A 21,118-nucleotide genomic window follows, 5' to 3' on the forward strand; every position below is an offset into this window, starting at 1 on the left:
AATTAACAGGTAAGTTTAGCTTTATATTCTATTGATGATACAGTGTTTAGCCTGTGACATCAGGTGACTATGTCAATGGGAAATTCATGAAGTGAGAAATATACTGCACAAAGGACTGAAGAGTTTGCAATTTACAATAATTAACAGCAAACAAGAAAAAAAATGATTTTTCAATCTGTCTAACCAGAGTTGATTGATGCTGATCTGAATCCCCACGAAGACCATTCAAACCAATAGTAAAACAAGCAATGTGTCTGCGTGGATTTAGAATATCGATGTACCAGCTGAATTTCATCCAATGACATTAGATTTCTGTTGACGGCTTTCTCAGAATTTACTATTAGTGCTTGAGCTATTTTACAAGGATAATTCCATTTGAGGGTTCAGGGATCAATATAAGTTTGTAAATTTATAGTTTACATAAATGATGAATGGTTTTGCTAAAAAGAGAATGAGTATTTCCTCTGATTTACAAGTTGTCTCAAACTAAGGATCATCATTATAATTCAGTGGTTGGAATCCAGAAAATTCCAATGCTATACTCTAGCGAACTTGTGCTATAAAGTCATGCATTATAACAGCACTGCACTGTAATATGGAATGCTAGTCCACAAATAAATGTTCAAGCTGAGTTCATCAAATTATTTTAAACCAAATTGGATAATTGATCAAGGAAAATAATATTAAAGGGTCTCAGGTAGAACTGGGGAATGGGATTGGAGTAGATAGCTCCAGGCAGAGAGCTATAACCAGCATAAACATGTTTGCCTGAATGGCCAACTCTCTGGGTTGTAAACAACTTATGAAAGCATTGATCAGCAAAGAGAAATGTGGAATCGAACTGCTCACTTTTCCATTATTATTTCAAACATTTTCTTTTCCCAAATTAACAAACATCCTCCTCCTCAGTCACTTGGTAAACAGAAGTCAGGCCACAGATATCTCCTGGATAACCAGTGCTCTTTTGATATCAGGAGGTACACTCAATGCAAAATACTGCTGCAATGGGACTGTACTAGGTTGAGTTGCGTTTAGAAAATGAGAATGTAAAAATACAACACTGTGAAGAAGATTTCAACCAACTGTAAAAGCCAGTGTGTTAAGCTGAGAAGAACATAAAGGTAAAATTTACAATATTTAACATAGGCAGAAACTGTAACATCAGCAGGTTGATGTTACTGGTTGTTTCCATTCCAGGTCAATAGTGTTTGGCCCTGAGGCCTTAATAGATTAAAAATTATTTGTTGGCCAACAACGGTGTGGATGATAGACTTGTCCAAGAGAGAAATATCTGCCAAAACAAATCTTAGAGCCTGATGTTGGACCTAAAATTTACAAAATAAAAAAATGCCCATCTCAGAACCAAATAATGGCTGCCACTTGGACCTGGAAAAGTAGAAACTACTTTCCTGGTGGAGTGTCCTACCATCTGGTGGCAATATCTGATATTTAATTAAGGAAAGACATAAAAATTACCCCAAGCAGTGCAAGAGATCTATTGAGATAGCTGCAGCTGGGAACTGCTGAGACTACTATCCAAGAACAAAAACAGTTGAAGATTCCAACTGCTGCAGTGTAAAACATTTGACATTACCAAGCAAACAGAGAGCAGTGATCAAATAACTGCAGAACGAAACAGTGACTAAAAACGTTATAAAACTCTCTGACAGCATCAAGCAAAAGTTGATCGAGTTAAACTGGCGATCAAGACAGTAGAACGTAAGCTGAATCTGATGAAACAATGTTAGCCCTTGAAGAACAAACCAGAAGTGTGGACGTTCCTTTATATGAGTGATCTATTGTAATTTTAACATTGGAACCAGTACAATTTAAGGACTACAACACCATAAAAGTTTTAGTTAATTGCAATGAAAATGCCAAGAAAACCTTACTTTCCAAATTTAGGGCAATTAATGTCCAGTTTAATCAAAAACAATCAATTTTGTAAGTATATTTGGAACATTTTAGACAGTTTGTAGTGCTTTGCTTTGCTGGGGGTCTCTCTTCTGCTGTTAGCTAAAAAGAGCAATTTTACATCACCATATGTTGTCCATTATAAAATGCTAGTGAAAAGATTACTAACCAATTAACATGATAAATGCACTATATGGAGCTACTGGGAATGGAGGTCAACATTCTGACTGTGAGAGCAATCCTGTCTGTTTCTCTTTTCCAGAGTTCTTTTATTTTAACATTTGAAATGTTAAGAAAATGATCTACAAGCTACTGTCTCGCAAGCTTTCCCACTGCCTGTCCAGCTCGGACCACCCTACCCGTTAGGGCTTTGGCTTGCTGGGTTAACAGGAGCTGAAGTTACAAAGAATCCTGAAGGATACGTTATCTAACAGACCATCAGGAAACAAAATCAGAAGATAATGTCTGAACTCATTCCAGTCTAATTGAAAGAGCTTCAAAATGCAAAGTAAAGCTTGATCTTTTATCTTGATCTCAGACACCATAAACACAATAAACTTTATTGGATATATTGCCCATTCAATTGATTTTGTTGTGTTGACTCTGGTATCATTGAATATCCAGTAGAATTGACTAGGTTCCATTGATGGAGGTTATTCTCAACGTGTCAGTAAATTTCCCACCATTTCTGGCAAATGCCAAAAATTCCCATTAAAGAAGCACTTTGCCAAGATCGATAAATTATACAAGTGGAGAATGACCCCTTAGGTTTTGATGACTATTGTTGAAGATAAACTATATTTGACTGACTTACTCTACAATTCTTCAATGTTATAAAGATCGAACATTTGTGTGAAGTTCTACTCCAACACATCAATGGCTTTTTCACTATGTCTTTGAAGTTTGTGAAAATCCCAGTTTTAACTTCTATAAAGATGCTGCGTGATCAAAGTCTCCTGACAGGAGATTAGCATCTGAGTAGAGTTTCAGAGGGTCAGACTGAAACACATTGAAGTATCTGCAAGGTCTGTAAATTATAAATGATCTTGTGAATCTCAGAAATTAAACTTGCAAATCACATAAGTGTGGTACACACGTCTGCTGCCTGTCACCTACACATATAACACTGTGACAACGAACAACTATGAAACACCAATAACACAGGAAATTCCTGCTACAATAATAATCCTTGCATTTGATATAGGGCTTTATCACATCTTCAAAATGTCTCAAAAGCGCTTCACAGAATATACTGTAAAGTGAAATTGACTGTATATTTTGTGGGCAAAACGACAATGTTTAGCTTTATGGAGCAGATGGAGTCGATTTTTCTTAAACCTAGCAATGAGAGTAATCCATTATAATTCTTATTAGTAAGTACCCTGAAAAAAAGGTTGCTTGCAACACTTTTACAAAGACTACAGCTTTTACCCATAAAATAATTTCCTGTGACAATACCCTTATCTCCAATACTGTAAATGACTATATTGACTTTGATTATTTAGTTCTTAATGGATGATATGTCTGATATGATCTTTAGACCATGGTTACATTATAAGATGTGGTTCTATTGTTTCATAATGAATAATGCGTGAATATGGCTGTTTTGGAGAAAAAAAACCTCAAAGGAATACTTTAGCAACAGCAGTTGGGCCAAAACAAAGAATTGTTTTAGTTTTCTCTAAAGATACTGAAACAATTCAAAGATTTAAATTCTTGTTATGATGTACATGCCTAACCTACTGATATAAAGTAATAGACTGCAGAATACCCCAAATTTAGTGCATACCCTGCTGCTGTAACATACAAAGTTTAAACATATACTTCAAGGATTTTTGTATCTTTTTATTACCTCATTTTTAAAGAGCTCCATAGACTTGCTCCTCCCTACCTCTGTGACCTACTAAAATGTTACCAACTTGTCTGCTCCCTCCGTCAGGAGGTACTGGCCTGCTCCTTGTCCCCTGCCTTGCCCGCTCCTCCATTTGCCTTGAGCCTGTCTGCCCCACCCTCTGGAACTCCATCCCAGAGCCTCTCTGCCTCACCCGGAGCGGATGGACTAGCAGTTTAGAAAAGAGGCAAATAGATCTATTCTGCTGTGCCTTCTGTGTAACAATTATAATAATAATTATCCCTGCATTTGATATAGTGCCTTATCACATCATCGAGATGTCTCAAAGCGCTTCACTGGTTATAGCGTAAAATGGACGGACTGTGAATTTTGCATCCATATGGCCTAAATCTTTTCTTCTCCATTCAGTATGTTTTTCAATCTGCCCGAGTGCTTATTTATAACTCTGGTGCAATTTTAAAAATAATCTTTCATTTTATTTATACTTTTAAATATTGCATTAGAGCTATTTACACATGAACAGGGACACAAAGTTTACTAAACAGAGAAAAGCTATGAGCCCACATTCACATCAAGCTACAAGAAAAGCATAGAAAAGTATAACCCCACTTTGCCTTCAAAGCTCTCCACGCCTTGCTCCTTCCTACCTCTGTGACCCGTGAACACCATATCAACCTGTCCACTCCCTCCGCTCAGCAGACTCCTCCTCTTCGACCGCTCCTTCAGTCACCCTCCTAACCCTAAGCCTCCCTGCCCTCCACCCCTCCTGAACACAACCCCCTGCTCAGGTCCAAATCCCTGACTGTCCAGCACCTTGGGATGTCCTCCCAACGTGAAAGGTGCTATACATATGTAATTTGTTGTCTTCGTTGCATTATCCAGAGGATGTACTTTCAATCGCTACACTGAATTTCTCCTACTTCCAGAACTAAACTTAAAAAGTCCTGCACATTATATGGATAACAATCCAACTGTATTTCTTCATATGCATGGGTTACCTGTCAATGTCTTGTTTGAGTTTCAAAGGCAGTAAGCCTTCTCGTGCACCTTGGCATAAGATCTTCAACAGTGCAAATAATGACCTGTTGTGTAATAAAAGTGTTCTTAATATTGTTTGGCTCTAAGACTCCCACAGCACTACTATGAACCCTGCCTGTGCTTTTTTTTTTACAGCTGCCAAGTGAATTACGACTGTACTTCCATCAACTACAATGTTGGCTTGTATTTAGTTCATGCACTGAAAGAAAATCAGTCCTTTTTCAGTCATTGTACTGGTACCAATTAAGCAGGAAGATAATTTATTGAGGTCACCAGGTGGAATTTGCAATGTGTTGGGTAGATCGAAGCATAAGATAATGGGTCAATGCTCCCAAGTATTCAATTGTCCTATAAGATCTAGCCAATTGCACAATCCAAAGTACCTTAATGCTACATAATTTTACCTGAAGATCTTAAATTGTTATAAAACATAAAAATCCATAGTTCTGAATACAAAAGCACAGCCACCTCCACCAGCATTGGCTAAGTAAGTGTTTAGCAGGACAGTAGTGCATTTATTTCTTCAGTGGCTGGTACATTAAAGTGTTAGGATCAAGTACAGCATTCCCAGTTGCCACAAACTTAGAAGAGTAGTGTGATATTGCAGGGCTCAGGGTACTAGAGACACTGTATGAGATCCCAGGCATAACTGCCATCACTTCTGCAACCTTCTGTTTCAGATCTTCAATTTCCAGATCCTGTTGGATTATATGTCCTGCAAGAAAAGAAAATTGATTCATCTAAAGTAAGTGTATTTTTAAGCTCCCATGGAAATTTACAGCACAGAAGAAGGTAATTTGGCTCATTGTGTCTGCGCTGACTCTTTAAGAGCAATTCTTTCAGTCCCATTTACCCGTTCTTTCCACACACCCCTATAGTTTACACCTTTACAGATATTTCTATAAAGCTAATATAGATTCTGCCTCAAACATTCTGCCTCAACAGGATATTCCATATCCTAACCACTCTGTGTGTTCCCCTAAAATTCTCTTAACCTTCCCATTTTGCTTGTTTGCTAACTATCCTGACTCACTGACCAATGAGAATAATTCCTCCCTATTGACTTTATCAAAACGTTTCAGAATGTTAAAGACCTCTATCAGATCACCCCACAACCTTCTTTGTTCCAAAGGGAAAAGTCCCAGTTCCTCCAGTCTCTGCTCCTAGGCCAGCCCGCTCATCCCTGGTATCATCCAAGTAAATCTCCTCTGACCCCCTCTTTCACCTTGACGTCTTTCCTAAAATGGGGTGACCAAAAGTGGACACAATATTCTAACTGTGGTGAAACTAACAATTTGTATACATTTGGCATCACCTCTTTGATTTTCTATTCTAATTCCCTATTTATGAAACCCATCTCTGTAACCTGCAAGTTGATTGTTTTTTTTTGGCTGGTGATAATGAAATTCTTAAGTTACGAATAAGAAGAAAAAATTGTCTAAATGAAGTGAAGGAGGCCTGCTAATAATGACTGAACGCAGATGTGACCACCATTGTTGGACCTATCAAAGCGGTAGCTTGCCAGCCAACATTGGAGCATTGATGGGCAGGATGCTGGCTTTACTATTAGTTTTGTTGTTGAGTTAAGCTGTTATCTCACTAACAGTACCACAATGATCAAGGTGCAATCGTGTGTTGTGGAGGTAGCGACATGATAACACATTGAATTCTGGAGAACAGGAAAATAAAGCATTTAATTAAAAGTTAAAAATTATAGTTGTAACCCCCATTTTAAAATAGAATTGCTTGCAATTAAAATGAAGATAAAAGAATAAGGGAAGACAAGGCAAGCAAAAGTAAATTCTCTAAACATTTTACTTTCATTCAAATGTTCTTTTAATTTTCTGTAATATACAGTTCAGGATCGACTTCAAGATCCTAACCTCACTCATGAATCCCTTCACGACTTAGCATCTCTCTACGTCCCTGGCCAATGTTTAACCCATTTCTTTGCCCGCCCCCTTCAGTCAGCTAACACAGCTGTGCTGTTCCCTGAACCTTCCGCACCACCATCGATTACCATGACGTCAACCATTACACCCTAACTTTTGGAACTCCATGCCTCAATCACTATTTACCTATCTTTATCTCAACCACCCCAATGGTCACCTCCCCTCCCCCTCTCCCTTGCTTGGCATCCAATCCTGCAGTGTGCAGCCCTCCATGATGTTATCTTGCTTGAAAGGTGCTATAGAAATGTAAATTGGCATTAGATCACAAAAACTGCCAAATATCGATGGTTACCATTTTTAATCGATTTCCACTGAAAGTGTCTATAAACAAGTTGCTCACCTTGCGCAATCTCCAATTGCCGTCTGGCATCTCCAAGAGCAGAGAAGAGATCAAGTTTAATCCTGGTCTCTGCACTAAGGTTGGTTTCCAAGTGTTGTGTTTTGTCCTGCAAGGCTGAAAGTGCTGCCATCAGGATCCCAGTGTCCTGTTCGTTCTCTTTATGTTTGCAAAGTTCCTGCAGCAGACACAGATTCAATTATCTCCCAAAAATACCAGTTAAAAAAACAAAATGATCCATTCGATTCCTCTATTTTGTAACCTATTAATTATTATAATGTACTTCTGCCAAGAGATCATATTGAAATCTAGATTGCAAATAAACAATAAAATTAAGAATGTAATCTCTCAGTTATTTATCCTTTCATGAGCAGATCTTATGATTTAGAAATTTATGAAAATCTTCCATTGTATCACATAAAAATGTTTCAAATGCTTTTCAGATAAATGATCATTGTCAAGTGTAGTGACTGGCAAATGTGGTAGCCACTTGTGTTAGTCAGGTTCCACAAACATGAGGTGAATTAACACTTAACCTGGAGGATTATTGGCTGGGATACTTGGAGAAATGCCTTTCTCTTTTTGAATAGAGTCATGGGATCATTAACATAAATCCAGAGACAGTTTAACATTTCAGCCAAAAAATGTCACCTCTAGCCCTGCAGCATTCCCCCAGTAGTACACTGGAGGTAACCCTGATGTGAAGCTTGAACCCACATCCTGACGAAATGAGACTGGGACGTATTAACTCAAATCAGATTTTATCTGACTTAGACATTTATTACTTATTTACGAAAACTTTGCAAATTACATCAGAATATATTTGTTACACTCACAATATAGAATTGTTGAGTAAAATAAGCAGTGCCAACACAAACATTATAGGATAATAATTTTCTACCTTTTATTGAATGCTACCCTATGGGTATTTTAACCGATTATAATAATTTGAAATATTCTTTCCTGAATCATTCATTTTTTAACCTGTGATCAGCATTTTTATTACACATGACTTTAGGCTCTGTCATACATCTCCTGAAATCCACCTCTTCACTATATTTCTAATAAAATCCTTATGTGAAACTTTCCACTAACAAGAGTACATAAATAATCTTTTATGGTAGAATATTAAAGGGGGTGAAGGAACAGAGGAACTTGGGGGTCCATATAAGTAAATCTTTGAAGGTGGCAGGACAGGTAGATAAAGCTGTTAAAAAAAGCATAAGGGATACTAGGCTTTATAAATAGGGGTATAGAATACAAAACTCAGGAAGTTATGATAAACCTTTATAAAACACTGGTTGGGCCTCAGCTAGAGTACTGTGTTCAGTTTTGGGCACCACACTTTAGGAAGGATGTCAAGGCATTGGAGAGGGTGCAAAGGAGATTTACCAGGATGGTACCAGGAATGAGGGACTTCAGCTATCAGGAGAGGCTAGAGAGCCAGGATTATCTCCTTGGAGTAGAGAAGGTTAAAAGGAGACTTAGAAGTTTTCAAAATTATGAGGGGATTCGATAGGGTGAACAAGGAGAAACTATTTCCACTGGCAGGTGGGTCGGTAACCCTAGGGCGCCGATTTAAAATAGTTGTTAAAAGAAACAGAGGGGAGGTGAGGAGAAATGTTTTGACACAGTGAGTTATTCGGATCTGGAATGAATTGCCTGAAAGGATGGTGGAAGTTGATTCGATAACAACTTTTAAGAGATTATTATTTGGGGAGGACAAGTTGGCAGGGCTATGAAGAGAGAGCAGGGGAGTGGGATTAATTTGGATCTCTCTTTTCAAAGCTGTATCCTGTGTTGTATAATTCTATGATTCTATGTATGGAGGATTTGAAGCATGTTTGTTTGGTGCAATTTTCCAGTTTTAACTCTTTCTACGCTTTCTTTCAGAACACTGTTTCAATAAAACAGTAACCATGAAGCTTGGGTGCTTGTCCAGCTAGAATTGTTATTTACACACTTTGGTTTGCAAGGTTGAAGAAATGTGTAAACTTTCAACCCTTGATATATTGCTGATATACCTGATTTTGCCAGACATGTTTTTGATCAGAGCAAATTTAACTCAAGGAGACGTTTGGGTAGAAAATCCATCTGGGTCTAGATTTAGTCTATTTATATAGCTTTTAATAGCATCTATAATTTGGCAGATTCTTAAATACAGCTTTAATTTGGAATCCAGTCTCCTGCAAATTCTTTCAAAGTCTACAGAAAACTGATTTCAAAGTGAAAACTGAATTCAGCAATTTGCCAAGTTCTAAACACTCTGAAATGCTACATAAATAGAGTGAGTCTAGACCCCGGTGAAATTTCTCTCCTTATTCACTCCCAATTGTCCCACAGTGCCAGCCACAGGAACATAATTGTACTACATTACAGCGGGTTAAAAATGAACCTCAATACTATGCTTCTACTACAAGTTTGGTTGTGATGTGCCCCACGAGGTTGCTATCAATTGAGTAAAACTAGTCCAACATTTAAACTGTGAAAAGGCAAGGTGTTTTTTGCAGCCGCCAGCCAGCCATGTGAATTGCTTTGCAATCATTCGTGTCATATCCATTTATACTGGTTATTTGGTGGTAATTCCTTGCACACAGCTCAGAATAAAACTGGTAATAATCCATACAGACCAGAAGGTGGCAGGCTAGATTTGCAATCTGTACTGAGTTATCTGATCTCAGCAGGAACGGTAGTCAGTCCTCAATACGCTAGGTTAAAGAGGAAGGAAATCAATAAGGATCTTGTTCATTAACCCAAAGCCTCTGGTGGATAATAGGTGAGTGGATGTCCAATGAGAACAGAATTGGACTTGTTTGTAATGTCTGTGATGCTTTCCTTTGTTGAATAGCCTGCTTAACTATCTACCTAACACATCAAAATAAATCTATTTGATGAAGTATTGTAGGCCTGTGTAACTGTACCACAGTAAAAGTTAGCATCAAGAGAGGAGATAACTGACAAACAAATTACCACAAGTATTTAGCAATCCAGAACAATGGTGGGAAATGTCCCATTTGTTTTCTTTTAGAAATTCACAAATCCAGTATTGAAAGTCCACCTTTGCCATTTGGGTTAGGGTTAGGGTAAGGTGGACTTTATGGTAAGGTTGCCATTTGGCAAAGGTGGACTTTCAATACTGGATTTATGAAGGTGGAATATTTACCTGCACTTCCTGCTCAACTTTCCTTATGTGGTCATCCTTTATTCTGAGTTCCAATTGCAGTTGTTTGTACTCTGTGTCTAATTCTTTCATTCTGTTCTTCAGAGCATCTGTGCAGTCCCCTCTGCAATTAAGGAGCCATAAAGTGAAAACATAGAACAAAGGGAGTTCAGGCATCACCAAAATAATCTTCTAAACATTTATGTTTTAAAACGTGTTCCACTATATCTTCAGAATTTTTTAAAAAAAACAAAGGTAATTAATGTGGGAAAATAAACTTTGTAGATAGGTTTGATGAGGTTTGATGATCAAGGTAATAGGGCAAAAATTGTGATTTGTGACATGTTAATATTATTACCTCATTGATAAATCCAGTCAATAATACGATTGGCTGTGGATGTAACCCCCCACACCCCCCATCCACCCCAATCTTTGTCCCCTCCCCCCTTGAATATGTTATACATAATTTTATACAACAAAAATAACCAGATATTTGGTTTGGACAAGTTTGCAGGGCTAAGGGGGGGGGGGGGGGGGGGGGTGCGGGAGTGGGATTGATTTGGATAGCTCTTTTCAAAGAACCAGCACAGACACGATGGGCCGAATGGCCTCTTTCTGTGCTGTATAATTTTATGAATCCATGATAACTATCATTGGTAATGCAACGCACATCTCATATTTCACTCCAATGTATCTTTGTACGATCATCTTTGATTTGCAGCTTTTATTTCTCTTTCTTGATGCAAAAGGATAGTTATTTGATATAGCTGATATCCTTTTCATTTCACTGAACGACAGCACCTCCAAAGTTGCAGCATTCCCCCAGTACTTCACAGTAGGTCAGCTTAAGTGAGCTTAAGTGCCAATGTGGGACTTCAACTCATATCCTTATAACTCAGAGCTGAGAGGTTACTAACTGAGCCAACTGACTATGTGGCCCATGTGGAGAAAACCATTGATGTGAACTTAATGAGCTGAATGTTCTATATAGACCTCTATATAGACGTCTCTATATAGACGTCCTCCCGACGTGAAAGGCGCTCAATAAATGGAATCTTGTTGTTGTTGTTGTTGTTGTAGACCTATCCGCTCCCTCCAATCAGCCTGCTCCACGTCCCCCTCCCCGCCCACCCCACCATTGGTGGTCGGGCCTTTAGACTTTCTGACCCCTCCCCTTTGGAACTCCATCCCACAGTCCCTTCACCTCCCTCCCTCCCTTGTATGTTTCAAGGCAAGTCTCAAAACCCTCCTGAGCCTTTGGTCACCCTCCTATCCCTACCCTCCATGCCCTCCACCCTTCCTGATCCCAGTCCCCAGCTCAGGTCCAAATCCCTGAATGTCCATCGCCTTGGGTCGTCCTCCTGATGTGAAAGATGCTGTATAAATGTGATTTGTGTTATTGTTTAATACGTTTCTATGAATTTTCCTTACCTGACAGCTGCATTGAGTGAGGCAGCTCGAGCAATAACTGAGGTTTCATCTGCCTTCCTCCTCTTTGCATCCATCAGCTGCTTCTCGAGGAGAATTCGACTCTCCAGTTCGATTCTCAGCCTCTTCTCTAAATGGGCTACGGTCTGTTTGTCTTTCTGTTTTGCTTGCAAAGCACAATGCATTCTTAAAGTAAAGTGAAACACACCAGTTATACTAATAGTGTGGAAGATAAACCATTCTTTACTTAATTGAGAACACACTTGTTGACTAAATAATGAGAACACTTTTCACTGTATTGATGGCATCCCTACCTGGTCTGTAAAAGCTCATTCTCCTGTCGAAGCTGAACAAGTTCGGAGCGTATTTTTTGCTTGCTGTTGGTCAGTACGTTCATCTGACTGCGGAGCTCTTGTTCATACTGCCTAGAGGTTTGTAGGTCTGCCTTCAGCTTCTTTATGTCCTGCTCCAGTCTAGAAAAAAGAGAAGTCATATTGCTGGATTGTATCACAATGCAAAATTATGAATTTGCAATATCAAGCATTCAGCAACACAGTAGATCTACACTTTGATCATCTTAACAGAGGAAGGATGTCCTCAGAGTGCAACTAACTGAGCCAAGCTAACCCTTGAGTAGATGGTTCAACAACAACAACAAAATAAAATTTGTATAGCGCCTTTCACGTCAACAGAAAGCACGGTCGAAGAGAAGAGTCTTGAGATGGGTCTTGAAGGAGGCAAGGGAGAGAGCTCCAGAGGGTGGGGCAGAGTGGCTGAAGGCCCGCCCAACAATGGTGAGGTGGGCAAGGCAGGGGACCTGAAGAAGGCCGAAGCCCGCTGAGCGGAGAGAGCGTGCAGGTTGATAGGCGGTTAGGAGGTCACAGAGGTAGAGCTGAGCGATGCCATGGAGGGCTTTGAAGGTGAGGACCAGGATCTTGAACTGTATCCTCTGTGTGATGAGAAGCCAGTGGAGTCAGGCGAGGAGGGGGGTGATAGGGTCACAGAGCTTGGTGCAGGAGAGGATATGGGCTGCAAAGTTCTGGATGACCTGCAGTCTGTGGAGGGAGGAGTTGGGTAGACCGAAAAGCAGGGAGTTTGCATAGTCAAGCCTGGATGTAATGAATGCGTGTACGAGGGTTTCAGCGGTCTGTGGTATGAGACAATGGCGATGTTGTGGAGGTGGGGGAAGGCAGAGTGGGCCATGGCAGAGATGTGGGGTAGAAAGGATAGTTGAAGGTCAAACAAGACCCCAAGGTTCCGGACTAGCTTAGCAAGATGGAGTGAGCATCCATGGATGGTGATGCTGTCAGCGCCTGAGGTGTGGAGGCGCTGATGGGAGCCAATCAGGAGAGCCTCAGTCTTGTTGACGTTCAACTGAAGAAAGTTAGTTCTCATCCAGGACTTCATGTCCGACAGGCATTCTGTCAGGACAGCAGTGGTCCTGGAGTCAAAGTTGGAGGCAGAGAGATAGAGTTGGGTGTCATCCGCATACATGTGGAAGTTGACCCCATGTCTGCGGCTGATGGTCATGTGCGGACATACACCAACTTGATTGGCCAAGTGGCCTATTTCTGTGCTATTAACGTTCTTTCTACCTTTGGACTGATTCATTACCATTACCCTTGGAGAATGTCCACCAATAATTCATCAGGATGATAGGGATGAAAGGAAGCAAATCGATCCTGCCACCCATCAAAAGCAATCATTTTGGGTGTCCATTGATTGATCAGTAACTTTGAGGGCACAACCTTTTAACGTTAAACAGCCAGTTGCATGGGTCTTTTATTTTGAACTGGTTGGCAGAGCTTTGTAAAGGCACTGAATTGCTCAAGTTTACAGCTCCCTCTGGTCCCTGCTCCTTGTGCCAGACTGCTGGGATTAATGTTGTATCACTTCCAGCAGGTGAAAAACCAAGCACAGTAATAGTGTAGTGCAGTTGGAAAGCGAAGAAAAATAATCAAAGTGACCTACTGTATTCTTCACAGAATAGTGCTCATGCTATTTATGAACTCATTGTAATAGAGGACAGTGAACTGTGCTTTTGTAATCATCTTAGTAATGACAATCGTCAAGCATTAATCTTCTGAACTACAAGTGTGGGTAGTCATGCTCAGCACCTACTGCATTTATTATTTTCATTCATTGGAATTGAAATTGCTCTACGTGATAAAATGACATTTTATTTAAACTCTGATACATTTTTGTGCCTGGCTTCACAAATCCCGACTTGATCCGTTTTTCCTGTTTTTCAGTTTATCGCTTTATAAGGCTTCCTGCATTCCTGCATGCCTCAATGAATGATGGATTGAGTTATTACCTACAATACTTGCATTGATATAATGCCCGTCACATAGGATAACATCTCGGAGCGCTTTACAAAGGTTGGGTCAGACACCAAGTAGGGGAGGGTGGGAAAAGGGAGATGACCAAAAGTGCATTCAAAGAGGTAGATTTTAAGGATGTTCTTGATGACAGGGGCGAGTTGCCTTAGAGCTAAGGTTGCTGAATACGTTTTAATCTGGACAGTGATGAATGAACTCTATACTTAGCACGGTTCTGAACAAGTGCTAGAGTTTGTGCTCATTGAAGTGAGTTGTATTTTGTTAAGTTTTATTTCTAGTTGATCCATGTAAATTTCAGGTCAGGGGTGAAACAATAGACATGGTTGCCTTTAAGGATCATAATGTACAATAATTGATATGTAGATATGTTTTAAGTTTTTATGGTGCAGACTGAGATGAACGAATATTTCTCTTAACACAAAGATATCTGTCGTGCTAGGGAGAGTGGCGTGGGGAAGGAATGTTGTTTGTGGAGGGAGGGAAGCCAATAAAACAGGTTTAAATACTGAAGCTGTGGAGTTGGAGGATTATTCTGGAAATTTTCTTGACTTCCTTTATGGTTCAGTGAGTACCCTAATAAATAGTTTGCCTTGTGGGTGGAATGAAATACATGTTAGGTTAAGTTTTGAGTGACTATGGAATTAACAGGCTTAATGAATGAAATTCCATGTCTTATATAACTAATGTCACCAACATGTTGAAGTCTAAACATTTGGTTTATAATTACTCAATTAGGCACTTCCCCTCACGTATTTCCTGGTGTACACACCAAGCTTTGTGACCCTATCACCACTATCCTTGCCTAGCTCCACTGGCTCCCCATTTCCCAGCGGATAGAGTTCAAAATCGTCGTCCTCACCTTCAAAGCCCTCCACGGCACTTCCTCCTTCCTACCTCTGTGATCTGCTAACTCCATATAGACCTGTCCACTCTCTCTGCTCAGCAGGCTCTGGTCTGCTCCATTTCCCAACCCCCCCCAGCTTAGATCCAAATCCCTGACTGTCCAGCACCTTGGGACATCCTCCTGATGTGAAAGGCGCCATACAAATGTAATTTGTTGTTGTAATCTTAATCTTTACTGGTCTTTAGTTGTGCATAAGTTGTGTTTAAAAGGGAGAAGCATGGGATGTAAGGATTTTAAGGGAGATGAAGAAAAGGGTTTAAAAGATATGTCATGATCTAATAAGATGGTGAAAAGTCTCAGAATGTTTGCAACTACCTCCCTCAAACTCTTCGCTTCGCCCCCTCCTTCCCCATCTTCAAGTCGTGCCTAAAGACCTTCCTTTTCGACCGCGCCTAAGGTCACCTTCCCCCCCCCACTGGCTCGGTCTTGGGCTCCACAATTGTTAAGCGCTCTGATTTGGAGGGCGCTATAAAGTGCAAGTTGTTGTTGTTGTTGCCTGGAAATCTCAAGTCACCTTACCGTAAAACAGCTTCAGGCTTGCTATTCTGATAATTCAAAGAGCCATTCTCAAAGATCCCTTTCCGTGTGCCTGCGTTCTTGCCAGAGCACTTTTGCTTCTTCTCGTGCTTTGGAAGGATTGCACTACCATTTGATGCACTTTGAACCTTTGGTGATAAGTGCTTGTAGGTTTTTGAAGAATCTGCACCCGAGTCCTCCTGGGTTAGATTTTCTGCATTCCCAAACATTTCGTACTCTACTGTCTTGTTTAGATGATTTTCTGCACAGTCCGTTTCACTCGTTTTAGAATCCGTTGTTTGTAAATAGTTATTAGTTCCAAGAGTTTGCTTGCTGATGTCCTTCTCTCTTTCTTTGACTTTTTCTTTAAATTCTAGTTCTGGTAAGGCTAAGGTGTATTTCTTCCCAATCGCAATGGGTCTAGAGTGATGCTGGTATTGAGAGCACACTGTGAAACCTTTAAATGCTGAAGCCAAAAGAAATATTTTTAACATGGGCATGTCAAAAAAAACATTTGCAAAGTGCAATAAAGTTCTTAATGTTCTAACACAATTTACTTTGATGGCAACACTTATAGCAGATCACCATGTTCATAACAAATAAAATAAATAATAATCCTTGCATTTGATATAGTGACATACCTTCTGACTCAGAAGCAAGAGTGCATTGAACCAAGCTAACACAATTTGTATTTTGTAGATGAATGCAGCAGACAGTTTTACCACAGCAATGTCCTACAAATAGCCATGAAGTGAATGACCGATTTTATGTGTGGGCTTGTTGCCCAGGACACCAGGAAACACTCCCCCTTCTATTGCAGATTAGGTCATGGAATCTTGTGATGGTTTGTTTGTAAAGTGGGGATAAAGACCAAATTGGAAGAATAAATCCAAAGTGAACTTTATTGGGCCATTCTGAATGAATTCAGAATACTGAAGTATCAATTATTACCCAAGCTTGTTAGGATTGCTGAAACTAACGATTGGACTATAAAAAAGAAAGTAAATGGAGGCTATTAATTGCACTTGATACAGTGACTATAATGTCAAAATGTCTCAAAGCACTTCACAGGGATTTGCCATAGAATCTTTAATGTCCAGTTGAACAGGCTAATGGAATGAGATTTAGAGGCCAAGAGCAAATTTAGTTCATGAACATAGTTTCATACAGTACTATATACAAGGATAACCAAACTAGCTCTGAGATTCAGATTCCAATACATTTGAATTGACTAAAGCCTATGTTGCTGATTTCAGAGTTTAATATGTTTTAAAGTCATTTCTTAAGAAGGAATCTGTCTTGCAAATGGGAAAGTACACTGACCCAGAGAACTCTGCTCCAATCATATTCTATAGTAGAGTTCCCAAAAATTCTAATGAGAATCCTTAAGAAATTAAGATCCCAACGTTTCAGATTTAAAACCATGCTATTTTGCCATGGGTTGAATTACTGAAACATGACTTGTAAAAGAAATGTTCATTGATGCTTTTAAAGCTGAAGTACAACATGGCATGGTGTCAAAGATTATAAATTCATAACGTTTGAATTAGGAGTTAATGGTATACACTAGAGACAGATTTCCCCCACTTCCACCCCGGTTTCAGTGTTGATGGTCCGTGAAACCTACTCAAGCATTCTATCTCCTTTCAAGTGCTGGTTAGCGGGATAGAGACTTACTCTGAATTTTTAGATTAGTAAAGACATTCAGGAACGAGTGTATTTCTACATTGATTAAACTCCTATCAAAATCAGAAGAAAGAAAGGGGAAACCTGTTCTTTACGCACCTTCTTCCAAATCCCGGTCTTGTCTGGGATGCATCTGCTCTGAGGGTAAAGCTTGCCAAAGGAGCTGCATGAAGAATTCATTCTGTTTCCGAACTTCGTTTTGTTTTCGTAATTTAATTTTGTAGCAGATGTAACTTTTAAATTCAAAACCTAAAGAAACCATTGGATACCCTACGCTAAAAAAGAAGGAAAAATGGCAGATATCAATCTAAACAGTAACAACTGAAGGAGTGATATTCTGATATTCAGTGGCTGAAACTCTAAAACAGTTTTTACTTCTAAACATTAGAAGTTATTATGCTCTTTTGTTTATTATACAATACAAATTTACACTCAAATAATACCTTTCACATTGGGAGGATGTCCCAAGGTGCTTAAAAGTCCTGGCTTGGCATCTGAACTGGGGATGGGAGCTGAAGGGGGTGGGGAAGGGAAGGATGACTGAAAGCACGGTCAAAAAGCTAGGTCTTGATGATACAGACCTGAATGAGTTGAGAGAGGAAGCGAGTCAGGATGGGGTTCCAGAGAGTGGCGCAGGTCAGCTGAAAGCCCTATTGCTGATAGTTGGGCGGGGGACATGCTACAGACCTGGACATGCTACAGACCTGTATCTGCTGAGCAAAAGGATCGATCGGGTCGATAAGTTTAATGTAACAACTTTATCAAATTGTATTTGGATATCCAAATGTAATTTTGCATTATTGTGTTGTATCCATTCCAATCACAAGATTTGTGAAATCGACACTGTGGTTTTATAACCTTAATAATATTTTAGATTAATAATTTGACACTATTTATAACTTAAACATTTAATGCAGCTATTTCATAAAATCTTACAGCACAGAAGGAGGCCAATTGGGAGTTGATCATCTGATCTATAGTCTACCAACTTGGTATTGATTGTTTCCGATGAGTTTTACCCCTCCTCAACCAATGCTGGCTAAATACAGAGCAACAAGAAGTTGCACTTATATTGTACCCTCCACACAGGGTAGCATCTCAGAGTGCTTGAGCATCAGCTGGTGAAGATTGAGCAGTAGAGTATCAGCTGGTAAAGATAGAGCTGTCAGGAGACTGGACCCGAAATTGCCACAAACTGCATGTCTCTTCAGCAAACAGAGGTACTGGAGCCAATTATATAGAAATCTGCATCTTAAATAGTCCTCATTTTTCAGGGAGATGAACAGCAGGACGGAGACGTGAAGTCAGCAGAAAGGATGTAAACAAGGAATTTCAAAAAAAACTTTTAAAATTATTCTGCCTTATTTACTGAAGACAGGTGTAAATTCAAACACACAAACTCCCACACGTTTCCTTCACTTACCAGTGTGCTGCGAATGGGCGACAAAGGTCTACGTGGAAATTTTTTAAATCCTTAAATCTGATTGTTGCTTCTATGTAAATAAAAAGTATCCAAAGAGACAAAGTGGACAAGCAAACTCCTCTTTCTGAGGGGAAAACAGAAGTTCAATGTTAAAAATAACACCAAGTAAGGATGGCCGAATGCAGTTTGCAGACAAACATTACATAAGAACGTTTGATTTGTTATGTTCTTCTCCTTTAATTTGTTACATTCATTCTCTCCTGAAGGCACAAGCTCTTCTTCACATCTAGTAATTGACCTTACAGACCCTTGTCTGAATAATATATATTTTAGGCATCTGCTTCAGTCTATCACTGTGCACAGCACTCTACAACAGCAATATTCTCAGAATATATTAAGGACAACATTTGTATATATTAGCTGTTGACGTTTTTGTGCTACCATTCTAAACTTTGTACGTTTAAGCATATCTTTATTAATTTACACTGAATAACTAATGTGAAAACCAATATATGACCCATCTATCTGATCTGCAAAGCAGCAAACTTTGCAGAAGAATACTTCTTCTTATTAATAATAATCTTTGCATTTGATTATACCGCCTTTCATATCAGGAGTATTTCTCAAACTGCTTCACAGGAGTTATTGTAAGGTGTAATGACTGTGTGTTTTGCAGGCAAGTACAACAACTGATTTGTGCAAAGAAATATCAGTCATGAAGTGAATGGCCAATTTTATCTGGGGTATTGTTAGCCAAGCACCAGAAGAAACCAGGATTTTTAATGTTCACCTAAACAGATAGACTGAACCCTGGTTTAACCTCTCCGAAGGACAGCATCGTCAACATTGCAGCATTCCCGCTCCCAGCACCGCACTAGAATATCAGCCCAGATTGTGACTTCAAAGTCCCAACATGGGACTGAACTTTTTGACTCAAAGGGAAATTCTACCAACTGAGCCTGGCTTACACCTGATATATTTACTCTATTTCCTTTATCATTTTAGAATGTGTAGAGTTTGATTTATTGTTGAATTCGGTCTTATAATACAATATACATGTAGCACCTCTCCCATCAGGAGAACATCTCAAAGCACTTGACACTGAAAGGTGACTGAAAACACTTTCAAACAGGTAGATCTTGAGGCAGATTTTGAAGGAGGTGAGAAAGGGAGTGAGTTGGAGGGACTCCAGGGTGGAGTTCCTGAGAGTGGGAACAGAATGGCTGAAAGTTCACCACCTTTGATGCCGACTTTCTGTATATTTTAAAAGAGTGATACGAAAGCATTTAAAATTGAGACTATATTTAAGACACAGCCAGAAGTCTGGTTGCTCTGAAAAGCTATGTAAATGGGGTAAATCTAGAACAACAACAACAAATTACATTTATATAACACCTGCCACTTCGGGAGGACGTATCAAGGTACTGAACAGTTAGGGATTTGGACCTGAGCTGGGGGTTGGGATCAGGAGGATTGGAGGGCAGGGAGGGTAGGGCTTGGAGGGTGACTGAAGGCGCAGTCAGAGAAGGTCTTGAGATGTGTCTTAAAGGAGGCAAGGGAGGGAGCAAAGCAAAGAGATTTGGATGGAGTTCCAAAGGATGAGGGCAAAGAGGCTGAAGGCCCGAAGGCCAGACCACCGATGGTGTGGCGGACCAGAAGGGGACGTGGAGCAAGACGGAGCCTGCTGAATGGAGAAATATGGAGTTAGCAGGTCATAGAGGTAGGAAGGGGCAAGGCTTCGAAGGAGGGCTTTGAAGGCGAGGAAAAGGATTTTGAACTCCGTCCTCTGGTGGAATTTCTCCCCCATTATAGGGTAGATATCGATATAATAATAATAATATAATAATAATCCTTGAATTTGATATAGCGCTTTCCACGTCTTCTAGACGTCTCAAAGCGCTTCACAGAATATGCTGTAAAGTGAATTGACTGTATATTTGTGGGCAGAACATGGCAGCCAATTGCACACAGCAGTGTCCTACAATTAGTTGTGGATTGAAAATTACCAATTTATTTTTGTTTTGGAGGGATTATTATTAGGCGTGGGGAGTAATGAAACTTGCCCAAGGGTTCGCCCTGCCTGGAATTGAACCCAAGAGTCTTGCTTGCAAGGCGAGTGCTCTAACCATTGCCCTACAGGACTCCACAAGATAGAGAAATGTAAAGTGATTGACTTTGGGTCTAAGCCTATTGGGTCTAAGCAAGCTAACAGTGAAGGATTGTATTGGAAAAGGAAGATATTACTCACAACCAAGAAAATCTTATGACATGTGATAAGTCGTTATGTTCAAGGTGAAATAATTCTTGAACATCTGCTACCAGCAGTTTAAGCATGATTAAAAAACAGCAATAGCTGCATTGCTAATGTGAGATGCAGAACTGGTTAAGATGAATAGATTTACATAAAATTAGTTAGACTGTTACAGCATGGAAACAGGCCATTTAGCGCAGCCATTTTTTGTTGGTGCTTATACTCAACATGAACCTCCACCCTGCCGAATTCCCTCTTCCATAACCCTGTATTCACTTAAGAGGAAACCTGTATACATCAGGTTTCCTCTTAAAT

At 39.7% G+C, this 21,118-nt stretch overlaps 1 protein-coding gene across 1 annotated transcript in view; it reads right to left on the reverse strand.

The window, feature by feature from the left end:
* Positions 1-4,604: 4,604 nt before the first annotated feature.
* Positions 4,605-21,118, reverse strand: part of LOC103185010 (macoilin-like) — a 50,226-nt gene continuing 33,712 nt past the window's right edge. The window contains exons 4-11 of the mRNA XM_042332808.1: positions 18,553-18,676; positions 17,229-17,404; positions 15,447-15,909; positions 11,996-12,154; positions 11,685-11,867; positions 10,257-10,377; positions 7,097-7,271; positions 4,605-5,519 (exon numbers count right to left, since the gene is read on the reverse strand). Of these exons, the coding sequence (XP_042188742.1) occupies positions 5,320-5,519; positions 7,097-7,271; positions 10,257-10,377; positions 11,685-11,867; positions 11,996-12,154; positions 15,447-15,909; positions 17,229-17,404; positions 18,553-18,676 (1,601 nt within the window). The 3' untranslated portion in view covers positions 4,605-5,319. The remainder of the gene's footprint in view (positions 5,520-7,096; positions 7,272-10,256; positions 10,378-11,684; positions 11,868-11,995; positions 12,155-15,446; positions 15,910-17,228; positions 17,405-18,552; positions 18,677-21,118) is intronic.

This window comes from Callorhinchus milii, unplaced genomic scaffold (genome assembly GCF_018977255.1).
Source record: "Callorhinchus milii isolate IMCB2004 unplaced genomic scaffold, IMCB_Cmil_1.0 Scaffold3, whole genome shotgun sequence".
In the NCBI taxonomy this organism is placed as follows: domain Eukaryota; kingdom Metazoa; phylum Chordata; class Chondrichthyes; order Chimaeriformes; family Callorhinchidae; genus Callorhinchus; species Callorhinchus milii.